Here is an 18,383-nt window from a genome sequence, read left to right as displayed (position 1 = left end):
CACATGTATGTAATGAAGCCAATCTCAATCAAGCCTATAGGGTTAGGTCACTAACATTTGAAATCACTGATGTCCATGTTAGTCTGTGCCCAGAAACAATGGCTTTGAGAATGGAAGGAAGAACAGAGATTTTTCAAAAAGCCCCCACGATTCTATCCTAAGGACTCTGGGAAGAATAGTCGATTGTGCATTAGGTTACTTTATAAGTGGGGTGGCTCTAGAAATGAACTCACATTACTGAGTGTGAGAGAGATTAATCCTAATGTTTTCACTTGAGAATTATTTGGGTCATGCTGGACATTAACAAATCTTTTGGACTAGTGAACAGAGTGGTGTCACAACTTACTAGCAGTTGAATGACTTGTTGAACTAAAAGAATTTTACTTTCTGTATCATCTTCGAGAATGTGTTAATAGGCTAGATGCTCCCTTAGCCAGGATCCTTAATGTTTTAAACATTACTCTTTGCACTCTTTGGTTCTGCTCTTAGGTAAGAGAAATTAGGAACACCTGCTAAGTGCTTGCTTACTGTTAAGACACCAATGAGATACACACGGTCTCCATGGATTGTGAATTCCAAGAGATGCTACTCTACTATGGAAGACCACAGGCTAACATTTATTGAGCATTTACTCTATGCTAGGTACTTTTAAAAGAACTTTACAAGGGTTAACTAATTTCACTCCCATAATAAAACTATGAGGAGGGCACTATTACTAAATGGAAGGCCAGAGAGAATAACTTGCCTAAAGTCACACAGCTAGAAGGCAGTAGAGATAGGATCTGAACCAGCAGTCTCATTCTGAAGCCTGTTCTCCTAACCACCACGACAGGTATGCCAATGAGACAAAGTCTGCTGGAGGAACATCTGGAACGCTTGAAAGGTAAGAGTTCTTTTTCTTCCTTGGAATGTTGTCATCTACATATGATACTTGGAACTGCTGCAGCCATCCTGTGACCATAATGGGAGTCACAGCTGAGTATGTGGAGTAGAAAGATGGAAGGCACTCAAGTTTTCAAGGACATCCTTGAGTAACTGAATTATCTAGTCTTGGAACTACTCTACCTCTGGAATTCTTTTCATGTGAGATAGCGAACCCAATACTATTTAATTTACTTTAGTTAGGTGTCCATTACTTGTATCAAAAAGCATTCTCACTGATATAAATGCAAATAAACATAAAACCAACCAGAGACATATAGCCTTTTCAGAGAGGACAAATATTTGCACCATGCGCAAGATTTTCATTCAGCCAACAAATACTGAATACCTTCCATATGCCAGGTACAGTGCAAGTTGTTGAACTGAACAAGTTGGGAAGGGTAGGTTTCTGCACCTATGGAGGTTATAATCTGGGGGTAAATGTGGTAAGAGAGTGGAGGCAGGCATATTTAGGGAAAGTTTCATGAGGACTAATCCAGACTAAGAGGTCAGAGAAGGCCCTAATAGAATCCAGTAAAAACATGCATACCAGATGCAAAGAATCCATGCCAGATCAGTCAGTTTGCATGTACTTAATTCGCGATGTGCTTTTGTTTTAGTTGTTTAAGAACTATAAGAACAGTGTTATGTGTATAATAGTGTTGCATGTATATATAGTTAGATAACTTTATAATAAATAATTTAAATCAACATTGAGACCCAGAACATTTTTCCCTTTTAAAGGAAAATACTGAAGCCAATATAGGAGAAGCACACTATTATAAAACATAAAGCAAAGGAATAGGAACCAAGGCATTTTGTGTCTATTCCTAGCTCACTGGCTGGCAGCCCTCTGTTACTTGAATTCCATAATTTGTAAACCATGATTCATAAAGAGTTGCAACGGAATATTTTAGAGTTTTTAAATTAATAAGAAAGAAATTTTAAAAATCCCTGTACTGCTGTGAAAGTTCCAGAAATCACTCACAAATTTATTAAGAAAATGGGCAAAAGGAAGAGGGTGGGTACAGGACATGACACACAAGAAAAGAAGGTAGTGAAGGGAAAAACCTAGGGGCATTTAGTGCCTGGCAAACTCTCCACAGCAGGAAACAGTGCTGTGCATATCATAGCCGTTACTGAATTCATACTTGTTGGAATTTCCAAAGATGACCAAACAAACATCACGAAGGAAGTGGCTTTTTTGTTTTTAAGTTTTGTTATGGAAAATTTCTAACATGTACAAAAATACCGAGAATAGTAATGAGAACTACCACGCAGCTTCAACAGTCATCACTCATGGCCAATCTTGTTTCATTCATATCTCCCACCCTCCATTATTGTGAAGCAAATTCCAGACATGTTATTTCACCCCTGACTATGTTGGCACACGTTTCTAAAGCAAAAGAATTGAAACGAAAGTATTTGGTGTCCACGCCTGGCTCACTGAGTGGCAGCCTCTGTATCTTCGAGTCTATAATTTGTAAAATATGATTTATAGGGAGTTGCGACGGAATTTTAAAAAAAGTAACCACAAAAAAAAAAGAGGTGGCTAAATCCTCATAAGGTTCTCCAGGAGGGAAGCTCACCCCATAAATCCAGGTCGGCGTTTCATCTCCCGGGAGCCCAAGACGCTTCCTTTCAAGGTTGGGACCCCAGCCGCAGCCAGCAGGACCCGGCCTTTTATGGCCCTAGCTGGTCCTCGCCCCGCCCCTCCGCCCAGGAAGTCTCCGCCCACTGGGCCCCAGCAGCCCCCGCGCGCCCCCGCAGCCTCGGCGTAGGGAGCGGCGCACCGCCCAGGACGCGCTAGGCCTGGGCTCGGGAGCGCGCACGCCGTGCGTCCCAGGCTCGCTCGGGATTCTCGCCTGGTGGCGCCCTGAAAGGCGCGCAGGTTGGTCCGCCATGTTCCTCTCCGCGGTGCTCAGGGCCCGGGCGCCGGGCCTCGCCGCCCAGTGGGTAAGGACGCTGGGAATGAGCCCAGGCGCCTCCGCCGTTCTCCCTCTCTCCGCGCCTCCTTGTTGTGGGCACAGGAGAGCCCTGGGCTCTGGCCGGGCCTGCAGGCGGCGGCAAGGACACTGCGGCCTTCGCCCTGTCCCCTGGCGGCTGCTGCTGCAGCTCCTCCGTGAGCCAGGAGCTCCGAGGGAAGGTCGGCAGAGGAAGCGGCGCGGGTGCGTGGCCTCCCCCCAGGGCTGGGGATTTACACCTAGTTTGGTCAAGGAGAGGAGGAAGGAGGGGCCGCTCGGTCGTCTGTTGTTGCTGTTTCGCTCTAGCGCGGAACGTGGCCTGTCGTGGGTCGGCCAGGTCTGTTTCCGAAACCCGCCCGCGAAGGAGGCACCTTGCAGCCCTAGCCTCGTGACCTTATTGCTGTCGGGTTGCAGCGTCCTGGAGACAACTCTGGGATTGAGGCTCTAGCTTGCTTGGTGAAAGCTTAATGAGCATTTCCTTGAGCCAAGAGAAGGGTGACCACGGTGTTTCATTTACTGTAGTTGTGTTTTGCATATCGGAAAAATTCGGTAATAATCGTATCAAACTAACTGAAAGAACACCACCACATATACTGCACTCAGCAGGATTTTAGAGCTTGGATGGTCTTTTGAGATCCAAGTACGTTCATCTCTTTTAGGCAAGGAAATTGAATCTCAGAGATGTTGAAACACTTGCTCAGGTTAACTTAAAAATGCAGATACCAGAAATGACGACCATAACAACAGCGCATTTCCTGGAAATAAAGAAGCCTTTTTTTCCCCTAGCGGTACAGTTGAGGTTGAGTCGGTTCTCAGCAGCAGAGGAGGAGAGAGTTCGTGGTAGCATAGAACGAGGTCGGGGCTTTAGAGTTCGACCTGAGTTCGGATGGTGGCTTCACCGCCTTTTCTTGCTTTGTAACTTTGGGCTGTTATTTTTCTCACTTAGTTCCTTCAGTTGTAAAATGGGAATGTTCCAATTTGCAGAGTTTAGTCTTTCAGTAAACATTTGAGGTCCTACTGTGGGTCATGTGCCGCTGGGCTCCAGGTAACAATGTGGGTAATAATGGTAGGTAGCATTTGGTGACTGCTTTCTATGTGCCAAGCACTGTGTTAAATATTTACTTCTAAATCTCATGAAGTTGGTACTGTTATTTCCCCATATTACAGATAAGAAACAGATTTAGACAATCCCTGTTCTTGCCAAGTTGATAGTCTCATGTAAGAGGAACTTCACATTAAGGTAATTGTCATTTAATGTGAAAGTACAGTGTTACAGAGATGAGTAAGGTCATGCAGTTTACTTTGAAGGTAGTATAAGATTTTTCCTGGAGGCAATACTAATAGATTGGGGTTGGAGTCAAATAGATTGGGGAGAGGGCAGTCTAGGTGGAAAGGACAACATGAGAAAAGACTAGTTTTTGTTTTTTTCTCTTTAAGCTACCATTCTGAAGTTGCTCAAGTTTACTGAGGGAAATTGCTATGTGTGGTGAAGATTTAATGAGTGCTATAATAATAGAAGGGTATGCCACCCCGAGCAGAGACTAGGGAAGTGATTTCACTTTGCTTAGGGAAAAGAGAGAGCGGTTCAGGGACTTTGGAGGGCTAAGAGGAGGACGTGAACCTTAGTCATGGTAGATGAGAGGGAGGTATAGTGTGACATAGCGTTGTAGTTATAGGTAGCCGTATGTACAGGACAGTGAAGTGTGAGAGCACAGCAGGATGGACAAGGAATAATGAGTTGTGAAAGATGAGGCTGGAGAAGGTCATAAAGACCTTGGTATGTCATACCACAGAGTTTAGATTTTATTCTGTAGGTAGTGAACAATTTTAAGTAGATGAGTAGCAAAATCAGATTTATTCCCAGCACTACCACCTCACCCTCCCCCCATTGTAATTTTAGGACAGAATCTCTGGAGATGTGGAGAAGGATGAGATTGGAAGTCAGAAGAAGGTTATTGTAGTAATCGAGGAGAGAAATGAAAGACTTTGAACTGGGGATAGTCACAGAAAAAACGGAGTAGCAGGAAAAACAATTTAAAAGTTGTTGAGGTAGGATGGGTAGGACTTGGTAACTGACTAAATTGAGAGAGTAAGAGAGAGAGAAAAGAGGACTCTGGGATGTTTCTCATGATCATGGTTTAGGCCACTGTCTGTAATGACTATCTAATGTTGAATTACAACGAGGTTGAAAGAAATATTTGTTACATCCTTTGAGCAAGGTGAGGCATAATTTTTTAAAAAATTGTCATGGATAGCAAATTGATATAAAGATGAGAAACAAAATGAAGGCATTAAAAAGGACATTTCTCTGCATAAAGGAGTATTAATAGATTTCTTTGGGGATCAGTACAGTAGGCAGCTTTATTTGATAATTTCAGAGGTGAAAGGGTGCAGAACCCACCTATTTGTAGAAGTATGTGACAAATCTGTGAAGAAAAGCAACTGTTTGGGATTAAACTGCAGACAGTTACATAGCTATGATGGTTACTGGAAAAAGTTTAATTTTATCAAGGTAGTAAAAGTATGCATCTTGGGGGAAAATCTGGAAATTTTCCTTATAAGTTAAGGTTCTGAGCCATGATTTGCAACCCAGAAAAGTGATCTTGTCGTTACTAATACCATGTCTAATATATGTTTGATAGAAAGACATATTAGAATATTTACAAATAGTACTATTGAAAATATAGCAGGATATAATTTTATCCTTGTCTTAACCAATTTATAATGAAAACGGAATACTGCACACAATTTTTAATCCTCTTCACATCAAGAATAGCATAACATAGGTAGAAAACGTCCAGGAAATAGTAACTAAAATCTGGTGAGTGTTTCAGCTTCTGTATGAGGTTAGACTTAAGAAACTTTGGTGGGGGCCGGCCCGGTGGCGCAGCGGTTAAGTGCGCACGTTCCACTTCAGGGCCGGGGTTTGCCGGTTTGGATCCCGGATGCAGACATGGCACCACTTGGCAAGCCATGCTGTGGTAGGCGTCCCACGTATAAAGTAGAGGAAGATGGGCACGGATCTTAGCTCAGGGCCAGCTTCCTCAACAAAAAGAGGAGGATTGGCAGCACATGTTAGCTCAGGGCTAATCTTCCTCAAAAAAAAAAAAAACTTTGGCTACCTGAGAAGGGGAAGGTTCAGAAAGGAGAAGTGAAGAATAAATCACTAAGTGGAGAGAATGGATAAAAAGACTTTGTTAACTCAGTTACAAAACAGTGCTAGTTGACGTTTAAAGGAAATACTCTTGAATCAAAAGAATGCAGTTTTGTTCCTAAGGGGATATTATGGTAGTTCCATGAAAAAATAATTATACAGTTTGAAAAATACAAATAATGTCATGTTGTGTTCAGATGGTTACATTTATGGTGATATGTGGTACATGTTGTTAATATTTTGAGGTATGGAGAAGGAAGTTCCTTATTATCAGTGACTAAATATTCCTTAATATCCCTCAGTATTTCCAAAGATCCTGGGTTGGGAAAGATCATTTAGCATTTCTTGTTCTTGGAATCATTAGCATGTTGAAAATCATTCATAAAATCCATGAACTGTGAGCCAGGATACAGGCACTGTATACCCTACAGCAATAATCCCCCAACTTGATCAAAAGAATCACCTAGGATGCTTTAAAAATATAGATACTTGGGCTCCTTCTGGTCATAGGTTTATTAAATTTTAAACAAATGTATGTTTACCTGAGTATTAATCTTTAAGACTAGAAAATGAAGCAATTTAAGTTTATACAGCATTTGTTTGTGTTTATTTGACTTTCATGTTAAACTAAAAAGTTCGTGCTTAAGTTTTACCAGTTAATCCTTTAGGCTAAAAGCTCTTAAAATCATTTAAACTTTTGAAAATGAATGTTTGCTGTTACAATCAACTCTTAATTATTTAGGGTCTCATTTGTTTTTGAGATTATTGAGGTCCGTTGTTTGACCTTTTTTTCCTTCAGTAGCATTTTAGGGGCACAAGAAGAAATTATAATGAGAAATGAGTGTTACTGTTTAATTAAAGCTCCAAAAATAATAATAATAGTGGCTAACACATGAGTATTTATAATGATACCATGCTAAACACTTTATCTCATTTAATCTTCTTTAACAGTTTAAGATACTGCTGTTATTTTGTAGATGAGCAAACCTAGGTACAGAAAGGCAGAGCAGCTTGCCCAAGATTACATTAATTGGTGAAGATGAGACTGAACCTCGTGACTAAAATAATGTTTGGACATTTCATTTCTATGGAGTATTCCTGTCCTTAGGACATTTGAGTGTTGTTTGTATTCCTATTCGATTTTAGATGTCTAAAGAATGCTTTGTTTAATTTATGGTCAAGATAGCTGAAAGTAATCATTAATATTGTTGCCATTAATATGGTCATCTTAATCTGTAATGCTCCTTTAATACCTAGGCTGTTCATGTAGCTTTTCTATAATATAAATTTGGCCAAATTTTAGTTGTTAATTCTCTCATAGTGCTAGAAAAATCGCTTCTGTTTCTTTAATACGAATTAACATTTTTAGTTTTTAACGATGGAACTTGATATGGAAGACATTTGTAAAAGCCCTCCTATGTATATCTGAAAATATACAAAACAATTTTAGTGGTTAAGGCTTGTACTCAAGTCAGGAAAACTTATGTTTGGGTTTTCATTTATTTAGCTGTGTGATCTAGGAAAAGTTTTTTCCTCCCTTTGAGCCTTAGTTTCCACATTTGCAAAATGGGATGATAATAATACTTATACGGTATGGTTGCTGTGAGGAGTAAATGAGTTACAGTATTTTTAAAGTTTGTAGTGCAGTATCTAAAGCATTGTATTTATTATCAGTATCCTTGAAATAGATTTCAGTTACCATTAACCCATCATCTACTTTATTAAACTAAAATGCATTGAACAACTGATTTCTCAAGGATTTTTTAAAATGTAAAAATACCTACCCTGAGTGTATCATGGACAAAGACTTTTGGGGAAATACAGTACAGTACAGATTAAATAAGCCAGTAGGTATTGGTAAATAATGGGAAGAAACTACAGAGGGAGCCAGCATCACTTTTCTTTTCCAGGAGGTGTTTCACATGTGAGTTGTGACCCCCATGCAGGTGCACACAGTATATAGTGGATTTAATCTGTAAATGTTCAGAGTAGTCTAAAAGGTATATTCCCTGCCTCAGTTGGTTGCTAATAAAGGAAAAGACTGTTTTCCATTTGCCTGACCTTGGTCCTCTCCTGACTAATTAGGGTAGTGATTGTGTCAGTTTCGTTTTACAGCTTCCTTGTCCTTTAAGTTGCCCTCGCTAGATGTGGCCTTTTATACTACACGTCTGATAGAATTGAAAAAGGTGAGCAGAGTTGGATACTGATGATGTTTGAGCAACAGAAGAAACTAAGGAAAAAAACCCTCTTCTTGGGGAGTGGGTGGAAGAATGTGAAATTTTAGTTTTTGTCATTTTGAACTTTTGGTATCAGTATTGCAAATGATGTTAAAAGAGAAGGGCTAGTAGAAAGAGCAGAGGACTTAGATTCAAAAGGCATGGGCTCAGAATCCATCTCTGTCACTAATTGTGTGGTGGAGGGCAAGTTACTGTCTCTGAGCCTAAATTTCTTTAAAAGTAAAATGGAAATAATAACTTCTAACCACAGATATTTGAGAAGTCAATGAAAAAAGGTATGTTGAAGTACTTAACACAAAGCTACTCAAGGTTACTTGAATCCAAAGAAATCTCTGCCGCTATTTGTCTGCTGTAAATCTTCTCTGCTCCTTCTGAAACACCCTGAAAAAAGAATAAACTAGAATTGAAATTCACTATTAATTCTGCATTATATATCAGATTACGTTCTTGTTTATTAAAAAAACGTTGTTTGAATTTTCAATTGGAGTTCACTGAATTCAGTTGGAACTCACTGAAGTATAGACATTTCAGAGTCTTATGAGAAACTAGACTCTAGTCTAAGGGGAGAACACTGAGCTTACTCTTCAAATCAGTCCAGCCTAGCTAAGTTGTTTTTTTCCAGTTCTAAAACTGGTCCTGGGGTGCCTCTTTATTCCAAAGTGAAACTGGATTCAGATGGCCCTTTAAGTAATGTAAAGATGTTAATCAAACTTTTAATATCTTATTTATTCCTTTGTTGAAAGTCACTGACATAGATATTATAACAGATGTAAAATAGGTCAAGTTATTAAAGATATCAAAAAACAGGGCAGCTTTGGGGCCAGCCCGGAGGCGTATTGTTAAGTTTGTGTGCTCCGCTTCAGCAGCCTGGAGTTCATGGGTTCCGATCCTGGGCGCAGAGCTACACACCATTCATCAAGCCACGCTGTGGCGGTGTCCCACATACAAAATAGAGAAAGATTGGTGCAGATGTTAGCTCAGGGCCAAACTTCCTCACCAAAAAGCAAGACAGAACGAAACAGGCCAGCTTTGAAAATGGCCATGTGCTAACTTGCTATGAATAATAGTTTATGCTGGTTGAAAAAAAGAAGGCTAATATTTATCAATGTACTGTCACTGTTCTGCTTGCTTCTTTTGTTTCATACACAAAATCTGAGCCCTTTTTCTACTATTTTGAAGAAGTCAACTTCAGACATTTAAATTAAGTTGCTTGAATGCTATGCTAACATATATATATTTAGGTTTTCTGTGGGAACAGAAAAGTGGCATTTACTATTTAAAAAAAAACAAACAGTAAATAGCTTGTTTTAAATAGAGTACATACATGCATCCTTTTCTCTCTAAACTGGAACATCATGAGCCAAGGGAGGCAGGCCTTTTCATTTCTAATCTGTTTCCCTCTGTATGTATACCTGATTTTCTTTTTCTTTCCTTTTTTTTTTTTTTTGGTGAGAAAGATTGGCCTTGAGCTAACATCTGTTGCTTATCCTGCGCTTTATTTTTTTTCCACTTTTTGTGTGTGTGTGTGTGTGTGTGTGAGAACTCACATTTCTTTTTTTTTATTGAGTTGATAATAGTTTACATCGTTGTGAAGCTTCACTTGTACATTATTTCTTGTCCGTTACCATGTAAGTGCTCCCCTTCAACCCCTGTGCCTACCCCCGACCCACTTCCCCTGGTAACCACTGAACTGTTCTCTTTGTCCGTGTGTTTATCTTCTACATATGAGTAAAGTCATTTGGTGTTTGTCTTTCTCAGTCTGGCTTATTTTGCTTAACATAATACTCTCCAGGTCCATCCATGTTGTAGCAAATAGGATGATTTTGTGTTTTTTATGTTTTTTTTATGGTGGAATAGTATTCCATTGTGTGTGTATGTATATATATATATACACCCCACCTCTTTTTTATCCAATCATCGGTCCATGGGCACTTGGATTGCTTCCATGTCTGGGCTATTGTGAATACTGCTGCCATGAACACAGGGGTACACAAGTCACTTTGGATTGTTGATTTCAGGTTGTTTGGGTAGATACCCAGTAGTGGAATAGCTGGGTCGTATGGTAGTTCTATTTTTAGTTTTTTGGAGGAATCTCCATACTGTTTTCCATAGTGGCTGCACCAGTTTGCATTCCCACCAACAGTGTATGAAGGTTCCCTTCTCTTCACAACCTCTCCAACATTTGTTATTTTTAGTCTTAGTGATTATAGCCATTTTAACAGGCATAAGGTGGTATGTTAGTGTAGTTCTGATTTGCATTTCCCTGATGATTAGTGATGTTGAACATCTTTTCATGTGTCTTTTGGTCATCTGTATATCTTCTTTGGAGAAATGTCTGTTCATATCCTCTGCCTATTTTTTGATTGAATTGTTTGTTTTTTTGTTGTTGAGTTGTGTGAGTTCTTTATATATTTTGGAGATTAACCCCTTGTTGCATGCATGATTTGCAAATATTTCCTCCCAGTTGGTGGGTTGTCTTTTTGTTTTGTTCCTGGTCTCCTTTGCCTTGCAGAAGCTCTTTGGTCTGATGAAGTCCACTTGTTAATTTTTTCTTTTGTTTCTCTTGTCTGAGTAGATGTAGTATTCAAAAAGATCCCAGAAAGACAGTAGTTTTAAGATTAGTTTGGTGATGTTAGACAGGATGATTTGGATTGGGGAAGGGTCAGCTAGAAAACTGTTAGAGTAGTGCATAGACCTGAAATAATGTCTGAAATAGAATGGTGATAGTAATAGAGGAAAAGGACTAAAGACTTTATTTGTTTTTAAAAATTGAAATGTGATACATATACATTGCAAAAACTTCAAACAGTATGCAAGGATATATGTTATAGTAAATATAAAATATGATAAATATTGTGTATATTAAAGAATAGGGGTACAGTAGTCCCTTTTATCCTTGGGGGATATGTTCCAAGACTCCCAGTGGATGCTGGAAACCTCTGATAGTACCAAACTCTATATATAGTGTTTTTTCCTGTACATACACATCTCTGATAAAGTTTAATTTATAAATTAGGCACAGTAAGAGATTAATGACAATAACTTCTCTTTGGCATATCTGAATTGCTAGCATCACTACCCTTGAGCTTTGGGGCCATTATTAAGTAAAATAAGGGGTACTTAAACACAAGCACTGCGATACTGCAGTGGTGGAGATGACTATTAAATGACTAATGGGCGAGTAGTGTGCATATACAGTGGGGAGATGCTGGACAAATGGATGATTCAAATCCAGGCAGAACAGTGAGGGGCGGCATGGGATTTTATCACGCTGCTCAGAATGAAGCACAATTTAAAACTTAAGAATTGTTTATTTCTGGAATTTTCCATTTAATATTTCGGACCACAGTTGACCACAGGCAACTGAAACCACAGATGGGGGGACTACTCTGCAAGGATATAAATTATGGTACATAAATATGGTACATATATTATATTAAAGAGTAAATTTTTTTCCTCACTCCAGATCCTTGGTCACCCTCTGTCTCTGTCAGAGACAGCCACTGTTACTGGTTTCTTTTATATCATCTTTGTATTCATCTCATTTATTCCTTTATTTCTTGTATAATATTCACTATATTATAATACTTTCTATATTTTGAAAAATCGGTAGGACACGGAGACTAGCGTGTTTGTACATGTTGACCTTTTGTCAAGAGCTGTGAAGGCGCTGAGATTTTACCCTACTTAGAAGCTAACAAGTTAACCTCCCTCGGCTTCATGGATGTTGGCTGAGACTCCTGGGTCAGAGACAGAGGACTTTATCACTCGGGGCCCATCAGGCAGCGTAAGCTTCCTGTTCATGTTAGTTCCTCTTGACCCTCAAATTTCGTGGGAGTGACCTGGAGCAGCTCCAGTGAATGCTGTGCATCATAGCTGAGGAATCCAACCCCAGCTTCAAGAAAACTTACCCAGCCTTTGCCCCAGGGGGAGACATTCACTACACAAATCCTTGAAAAGATAATCTGGAACAAAAGCTGTTAGTGCCTAGTGCCTCTACTCCTAAGATGTGTAGAAACCTGAGACCCATAGAGGATCGTCTACCCACACTACTTCTTCCTTCCCCACTGCAAGTGAAAGATAAATCTGTATGTTCATTTCAGTAGAGAGGAAGGAGATGGTATTTTTCAACCATCTAAAATATACTTTGACCAGAAAAATTGACAGTCTTATAATAATAAGATAATAAAAATTGACAGTCTTAGAAATAATAAATAAAAAATAATTATGTGCAAATGCAAGAAACTCAGTAATATGTTATTTTGTGACAGTGTGACAGTGACTCTTTGTTGAATCAACTTACAAAGCAATTTTAAAATATTTGTTCAGTTCTTAAAATGCAGTTGTTTAAATCTTGCATTTTTTAGTTATTAAATGTTTTATCCCCATGTCAGCTAAGCAGATGTGATAATGGTTTAACAGGTTATATAGTACTTTCAGAGAAACTATTATTTGAACCTTAGAACACTCCAATAAGTAAGTATCACTGTTTTACAGGTGCAGAAATTAAGGCTTAAGGAAACTGGCTTGTGCAAGGTCACATGTTAGTACGTAGCAAGAGTGGTGATCTAAACCCAGATCTTCCAAAAAATAAATAGTTGATCTGAAACTGTAGCGTTTTTTTTTTCTATAACTTAGCTGCTTTTTTTTTTTTTTTTTGACTGTTCTCAATCAGTAGTCTGTCTTCAGCAATTTGAATTTTAAAACGCTTTATTTTGGATAGAAGTATCTGTGTGTGTGTGTGTTTGTGTAAACACATGTTCATATCTAGAATTACAAGTGAGCCAGAAAGTGCCTCAAAATAAATTTTCTAGCATGTAGCTACATAGGCCCAAAGACCAATTTTCAAGATTATCTCTATATTTTTTTATTTTAAGTAAAAGTATGTGCCAGATCCTGGAATAATGAGGAAGGGATCAAATGTTGACCCATAACTGAAGCTGTTTTAACTTGGAGGTTGTTGGTGGTTTCTTTGATATACAGGGAAGTTAGAAGGAGAAATAGGACTAAACGTAGAGGTGTTAAGTTTCATTTTGTACCTGATGAATGTTTTGTTTTAAATAAGATTTTTTTTCCAGTGTGTCAATTAATCCATGCTAAATAGGAAACTTGGAAAATAGAGAAAAATATAAGAAACAAAGTACAGAATAGTTTTTTTAACATCATAATAACAGAGATAAGCACTTTTAATTGTTATGGACTTCCAATCTTTGCATTAGTGTCTATGTTGAATATAATTGGGATGGTAGTTTGTGCTGTTTTTGTTTAACTCTTATATTTTCCAGTTATGGTTGTGGCACAAATACTTCTTTCTGTGTCATTATTTTTAGGAAATAGGATTTTTGTTAGCTATATAATATGATTTTTGTTGGAATTACTAGTATTTCTTTTAAAACCTCCCTATGTTGCGCTTTTTGGTTGCTTGTGTTTTGCTATGATAAATACTACAGAAAACATTTTTATATAAACCTTTATCATTTTATACTTTAGGATAAATTTCTGAAAGTAGAATTACTAGGTTAAAAGATGGAAACTTTCTTTAGTCTGTCCGTACACCATGCCAATTTGCTCTCCTAAAGGCTGTATCAGTTTTTACCTAATGTATAAGCATGCCCACTTCTCTATATGTTTAAGAGAATTGAATATTATCTTTAAAAAAAAATCTTTGCTAATTTGATAGCTAGAAATGTTATCTCATTTAAAATTGCATGTTTTTAATTACTACTAAGTTTATTTGAATTGTGTGACATTTTTGTTCATTTTTCTCATTAATTATAGTCATATGCCGCATAATGACGTTTTTGTCAATGATGCGCTGCATATACCCCAGTGGGCCTGTAAGATAGTATCATATAGTCTAAATGTGTAGTAGGCTCTACCATCTAGGTTTGTATAAGTACACTCTATGATGTGTGCACAACGATGAAATCGCCTAACGGATGCATTTCTCAGGTTGTGTCATTAAGCTATGCATGACTACATATATATTTATGATCTCTTCACACTCACTTTTTGTCATCAGATGTGTACAGTATGTCCTCCGTATCTGTGGGTTTGGGTCGGCAGTTTCAGCCAACTGCGGATGGTAAACAATCCGCAGTTAACTTGACTCCTCAGATACTGAGCCCAGCAAATACTGAGGGCCAAGTTAGAGACTTGAGCATCTGGGGATTTTGCTATCTGCGGGAGTCCTGGAAGAGTCTTCCTCAGATCCTGCGGGATGACTGTGTATGATTCAAGAGTCATCATCGTAGATGAGAATGGATATAGATGAGAATGGATAAGCTCTCAGAGGCAGAAGATCTACAGAGAAAAGAACAGGACAGAACTGAGCCCTGAGGAAAACACACCCTGAGAGAGTGGTAAAAAGCCAGTTAAAGTAAACAGAAAATGTTAGAGTTCAGAAGTTAAGAAAAGAGAGAATTGGGTACTTTCCCTCCTTTTAAATTAGTCCTTCCTTGCTTTGTTATGAAATCCTTTGTTTTCGCTCAGAATTTATTAAGTAACTCACTAATGTTACTGAATAAAAATTGTTCTTTGATTTTTTTTTTTTAAAGTGTCTTCTCAGCTAAAGTGATGGCAGGGACTGTCACTGTCTTCTAAATAAAGCTTTATTTTTCAAAGTTGATATTGTTCTTTTTTTTTTTGAGGAAGATTAGCCCTGAGCTAACATCTGCTGCTAATCCTCCTCTTTTTGCTGAGGATGACTGGCCCTGAGCTCGCATCTTTGCCCATCTTCCTCTACTTTATATGTGGCACGCCTGCCACAGCATGGCTTATTAAGCAGTGCCATGTCCGCACCTGGGATCTGAACCGGTGAACCCCGGGCCGCTGAAGCGGAACGTGTGTACTTCACTGCTGAGCCCCTGATATTATTCTTACGGTATTTTTTTTTTTTTTAATTATGGCCTTAGTTTTATGTTTGTTTATCTCAATCCAGGTTCTGGACAGGTAAGTCAAGGATATAGGCATAATCTTGTATTTACAAATTGACCTTGGAGCAATTTGGGAGAAATTGAATAAAAGAATAAGAACATAAACTCTCTTGATACATGTTGCATTCTTTTAAAAAAAAGTTCATCATATGTTTCAGACACCAAAAAAGAATGTAATAAACACTGTATGCCTAAGAAAACAAAACCAACATAGTTGAAGCCCCCTTGTGTACCACTAGCTGATCAAATTCTCCCACCCCTCCATTATCCTGAAACTGATATTTATCACTCCCATATTTTATACATATGTCTCTCATTCTGTACCTGGGTCTTGTCTTCTTAATTAAAGCAAGTATTCTACATGAACTTATTTCTTCAACTGAAATTTTATTTGAACCTAGGAAAGGGTTAAATATATGATTGGTACATCACCGCTTTTACTTCCTTCTCTGTTTGCCTTGGAATTGTCCAGCTTTGCCAGTTCCATGCTTGGTTTAATCTAGTGTTCTGCCATCTGTGGTTAGTAGAACTCGGAAATCAGATGATTTCTGAACAATAGTCGAATTGCTTTTCAGGACTTGGGGAGTTTGGGAGAGTAGCAGCAGGGCAAGGAGAAATCAAGGGCAAGGGAGAAGGTAATCAAATGGATTCTTTCCAAAACAGTTGAGTATGATCAGTCTGCATAGCATCATAAGCAGCTTTCTGAAACTTTGATGGCTGGAGTTTCTAAAGAACTTAGTAAAGAATTGAAAAGGGGGACACAGTTGACTCATTTGTACAGAGTATGTGACTCATTTGTACAGAATGAAAACATGTTTATGAAGGTCCGCATTAAACGAAAGCTGGCATCCAACTTGAGGCAGACAAGAGTGACAGGCAGCAAGTCAGCGGCACGCTAACTCTCCAGATGCTCGCCTGCAGGGTGCAGTGGGAAGGGCGCGTGGCTCAGCAGAGCGGGGTGTGGTGCTGGCTCTTCCACTTACTCTTAGTGGGCCACCTCATGCAGGTTAATAACCTTACCTTTGGATCTCCATTTCCTTATGTCTTTCTTGAAATAGACGTGGGCAGGTTGTAGGGTAGTAGACTCTATCTCTTAAGATCTTTTACTTCCATAAGTTGATTCTATTGTTTTTAATTATGAATCTTAAAGTATTTACTTACAAAAAATTTCTTAAGGTTTGTGATTTACTAAACTTTCTTAAAATTTTAGGGAAGACATATAAGGAATTTGCATAAGACAGCTGTGCAAAATGGAGCTGGAGGAGCCTTATTTGTGGTAAGTACTTAGATTTCTTCAGAATAAAAAGACTTGGAAATTTGGGTAAATCTGTTGTAATAATCCAAAATATCTTAAACACCAGTGTCTTTGGTATATGCTGGCAATTGTAGGAAGTTAAATATAGCTAATTGAATTTACTACATTTCAAAAGATGTGTGGTGCCAGCTGAACCTCTCAAGTTTCAGTTGGCACCAGGGCAACTCTGGGAACAAGAATTTAGATGATTCTTTGGTGAAGTTACTGTGAGCACTGGTCACACTAGGTACTTAAAAGTCAGTCATGTTGGCTCACTGAAGATTCTGAGGCTGCAACAACTTGGGGAATCCCAAAATGGCACTAGTTTGAAACTCATCAATTTTAGTAGCATAGTGAATACATCGGCACTTGGCCTTTATATTTTTGGTTTCCGGGGTTTAAGTACAGGTACAGGTCAGTAAACTCCCCAGCTTAGTTGCACAATTCAGAAAGGATAAGATAATCTGTCCCCTTTCTGTGACAAGGTACAAGTTTCAAGGATTAATCTAGTGTTGTTTAAAGGCAATTTAGTGGACTTGTATGATGATTTAGAGTTAGTGTGGTATAGTTTTGTAACCTGAGTTATTTCCAGGCTGCATCTTAACAAATGCTGAGTTAGCCGTACTATTGATAAGTAGGTTTCTACTTTATATTTTATCATCCTTGTTCAAAAACGTATCAAATTTGCCACATATTTGAGATCATTGTCCAAAGTTTCTGTTTTCTTTCCTCTCTTATGTCCTTGAAAAAGCAGTACTCTGAGAGTTAACATATTAAGGGATTCAATTCTGTGTTCACCGTTTATACAAAACATTAATTGGTGTAAGCGTTAATCTCAGTGTGACTCATTTGATTTCCTGTTGACATGCCATTTCTTGTCGGTTTTTGAAGAGGGCCTGCTCTTTTATGGAGAAGAAATAAAGCTGCTTGCTGTTGGCCAGTTTCTGTTATGGAAAACTAGCTGTGGGATAGTTTTTGTTATGTGGGGAAGAGATGGTACTTTTGTACCTTCCCTGAAGTAATGGGTCCCTTTGACAATCTGATACACTCTCTTTTGGAAAAATGCACATATGTTCACACTCAGAATTTTGTGTCTTGATTTTCTAAGGCTTCCAGTAATTGCTAATGTTTTGGTAATTACTTTTAGAAGATCCTATTCTCTAATCAAATTGGGTAAAACTTATTTTGATTTTTGCTCCTAAAGCTAGTTCACTTAACCTTTAGAGGGTGATTTTTAAGACTTACCTAAAATTTTGATCTGCTAATGTTACTTTGGTAATCATACTTATCAAATGTGTATTTAAGAATTAGTTTAAGCCATTCTTGATGAACGGATAGATTGGTATATATCATGTTGGAATTAAAGTGAAGAGATAAACGATCACTAGCAGCATAGTAATGTACAAAGTTATTCACACTTTTGATGGAATTTTGAAAAACATTTTTTTCCCTTTTATAGCATAGAGATACTCCTGAGAATAACCCAGATACTCCATTTGATTTCACACCAGAAAACTATAAGGTATTTAACATTACAATTAATTTACAAAATATTTAGTATCTTCCAGATGTATAAAAACAAGTCCTTTTTCTTTGATACAGAGGATAGAAGCAATTGTAAAAAACTATCCTGAAGGGCATAAAGCAGCAGCAGTGCTTCCAATCCTGGATTTAGCCCAAAGACAGAATGGATGGCTGCCCATCTCTGCTATGAACAAGGTACTGAATTCATTTTTGCCTTAGTTGGGAAAGAGGAGAGAGGGTGTATGTTAACTTCCTTAGGTAGGAATTCCTCCAGAAGTCATTAACGTCAGACTCTAGGAGTTTGAAGCTGTTTAATCATTTATATGTTTCCTCAAATTACATTTATGTTTTGTT

At 38.3% G+C, this 18,383-nt stretch overlaps 1 protein-coding gene across 1 annotated transcript in view; it reads left to right on the top strand.

Annotated features, from left to right (window-relative positions):
• Positions 1 to 2,709: 2,709 nt before the first annotated feature.
• Positions 2,710 to 18,383, top strand: part of NDUFV2 (NADH:ubiquinone oxidoreductase core subunit V2) — a 30,944-nt gene continuing 15,270 nt past the window's right edge. Inside the window, exons 1-4 of the mRNA XM_046671809.1 lie at positions 2,710 to 2,877; positions 16,422 to 16,487; positions 17,965 to 18,027; positions 18,108 to 18,224. Coding sequence (XP_046527765.1) covers positions 2,824 to 2,877; positions 16,422 to 16,487; positions 17,965 to 18,027; positions 18,108 to 18,224 — 300 coding nt within the window. The 5' untranslated portion in view covers positions 2,710 to 2,823. The remainder of the gene's footprint in view (positions 2,878 to 16,421; positions 16,488 to 17,964; positions 18,028 to 18,107; positions 18,225 to 18,383) is intronic.

Source organism: Equus quagga, chromosome 9, assembly GCF_021613505.1.
Source record: "Equus quagga isolate Etosha38 chromosome 9, UCLA_HA_Equagga_1.0, whole genome shotgun sequence".
Classification (NCBI taxonomy): domain Eukaryota; kingdom Metazoa; phylum Chordata; class Mammalia; order Perissodactyla; family Equidae; genus Equus; species Equus quagga.
The sequence above is the reverse complement of the archived record's forward strand: the minus strand, read 5'-3'. Positions and strand labels throughout refer to the sequence as shown.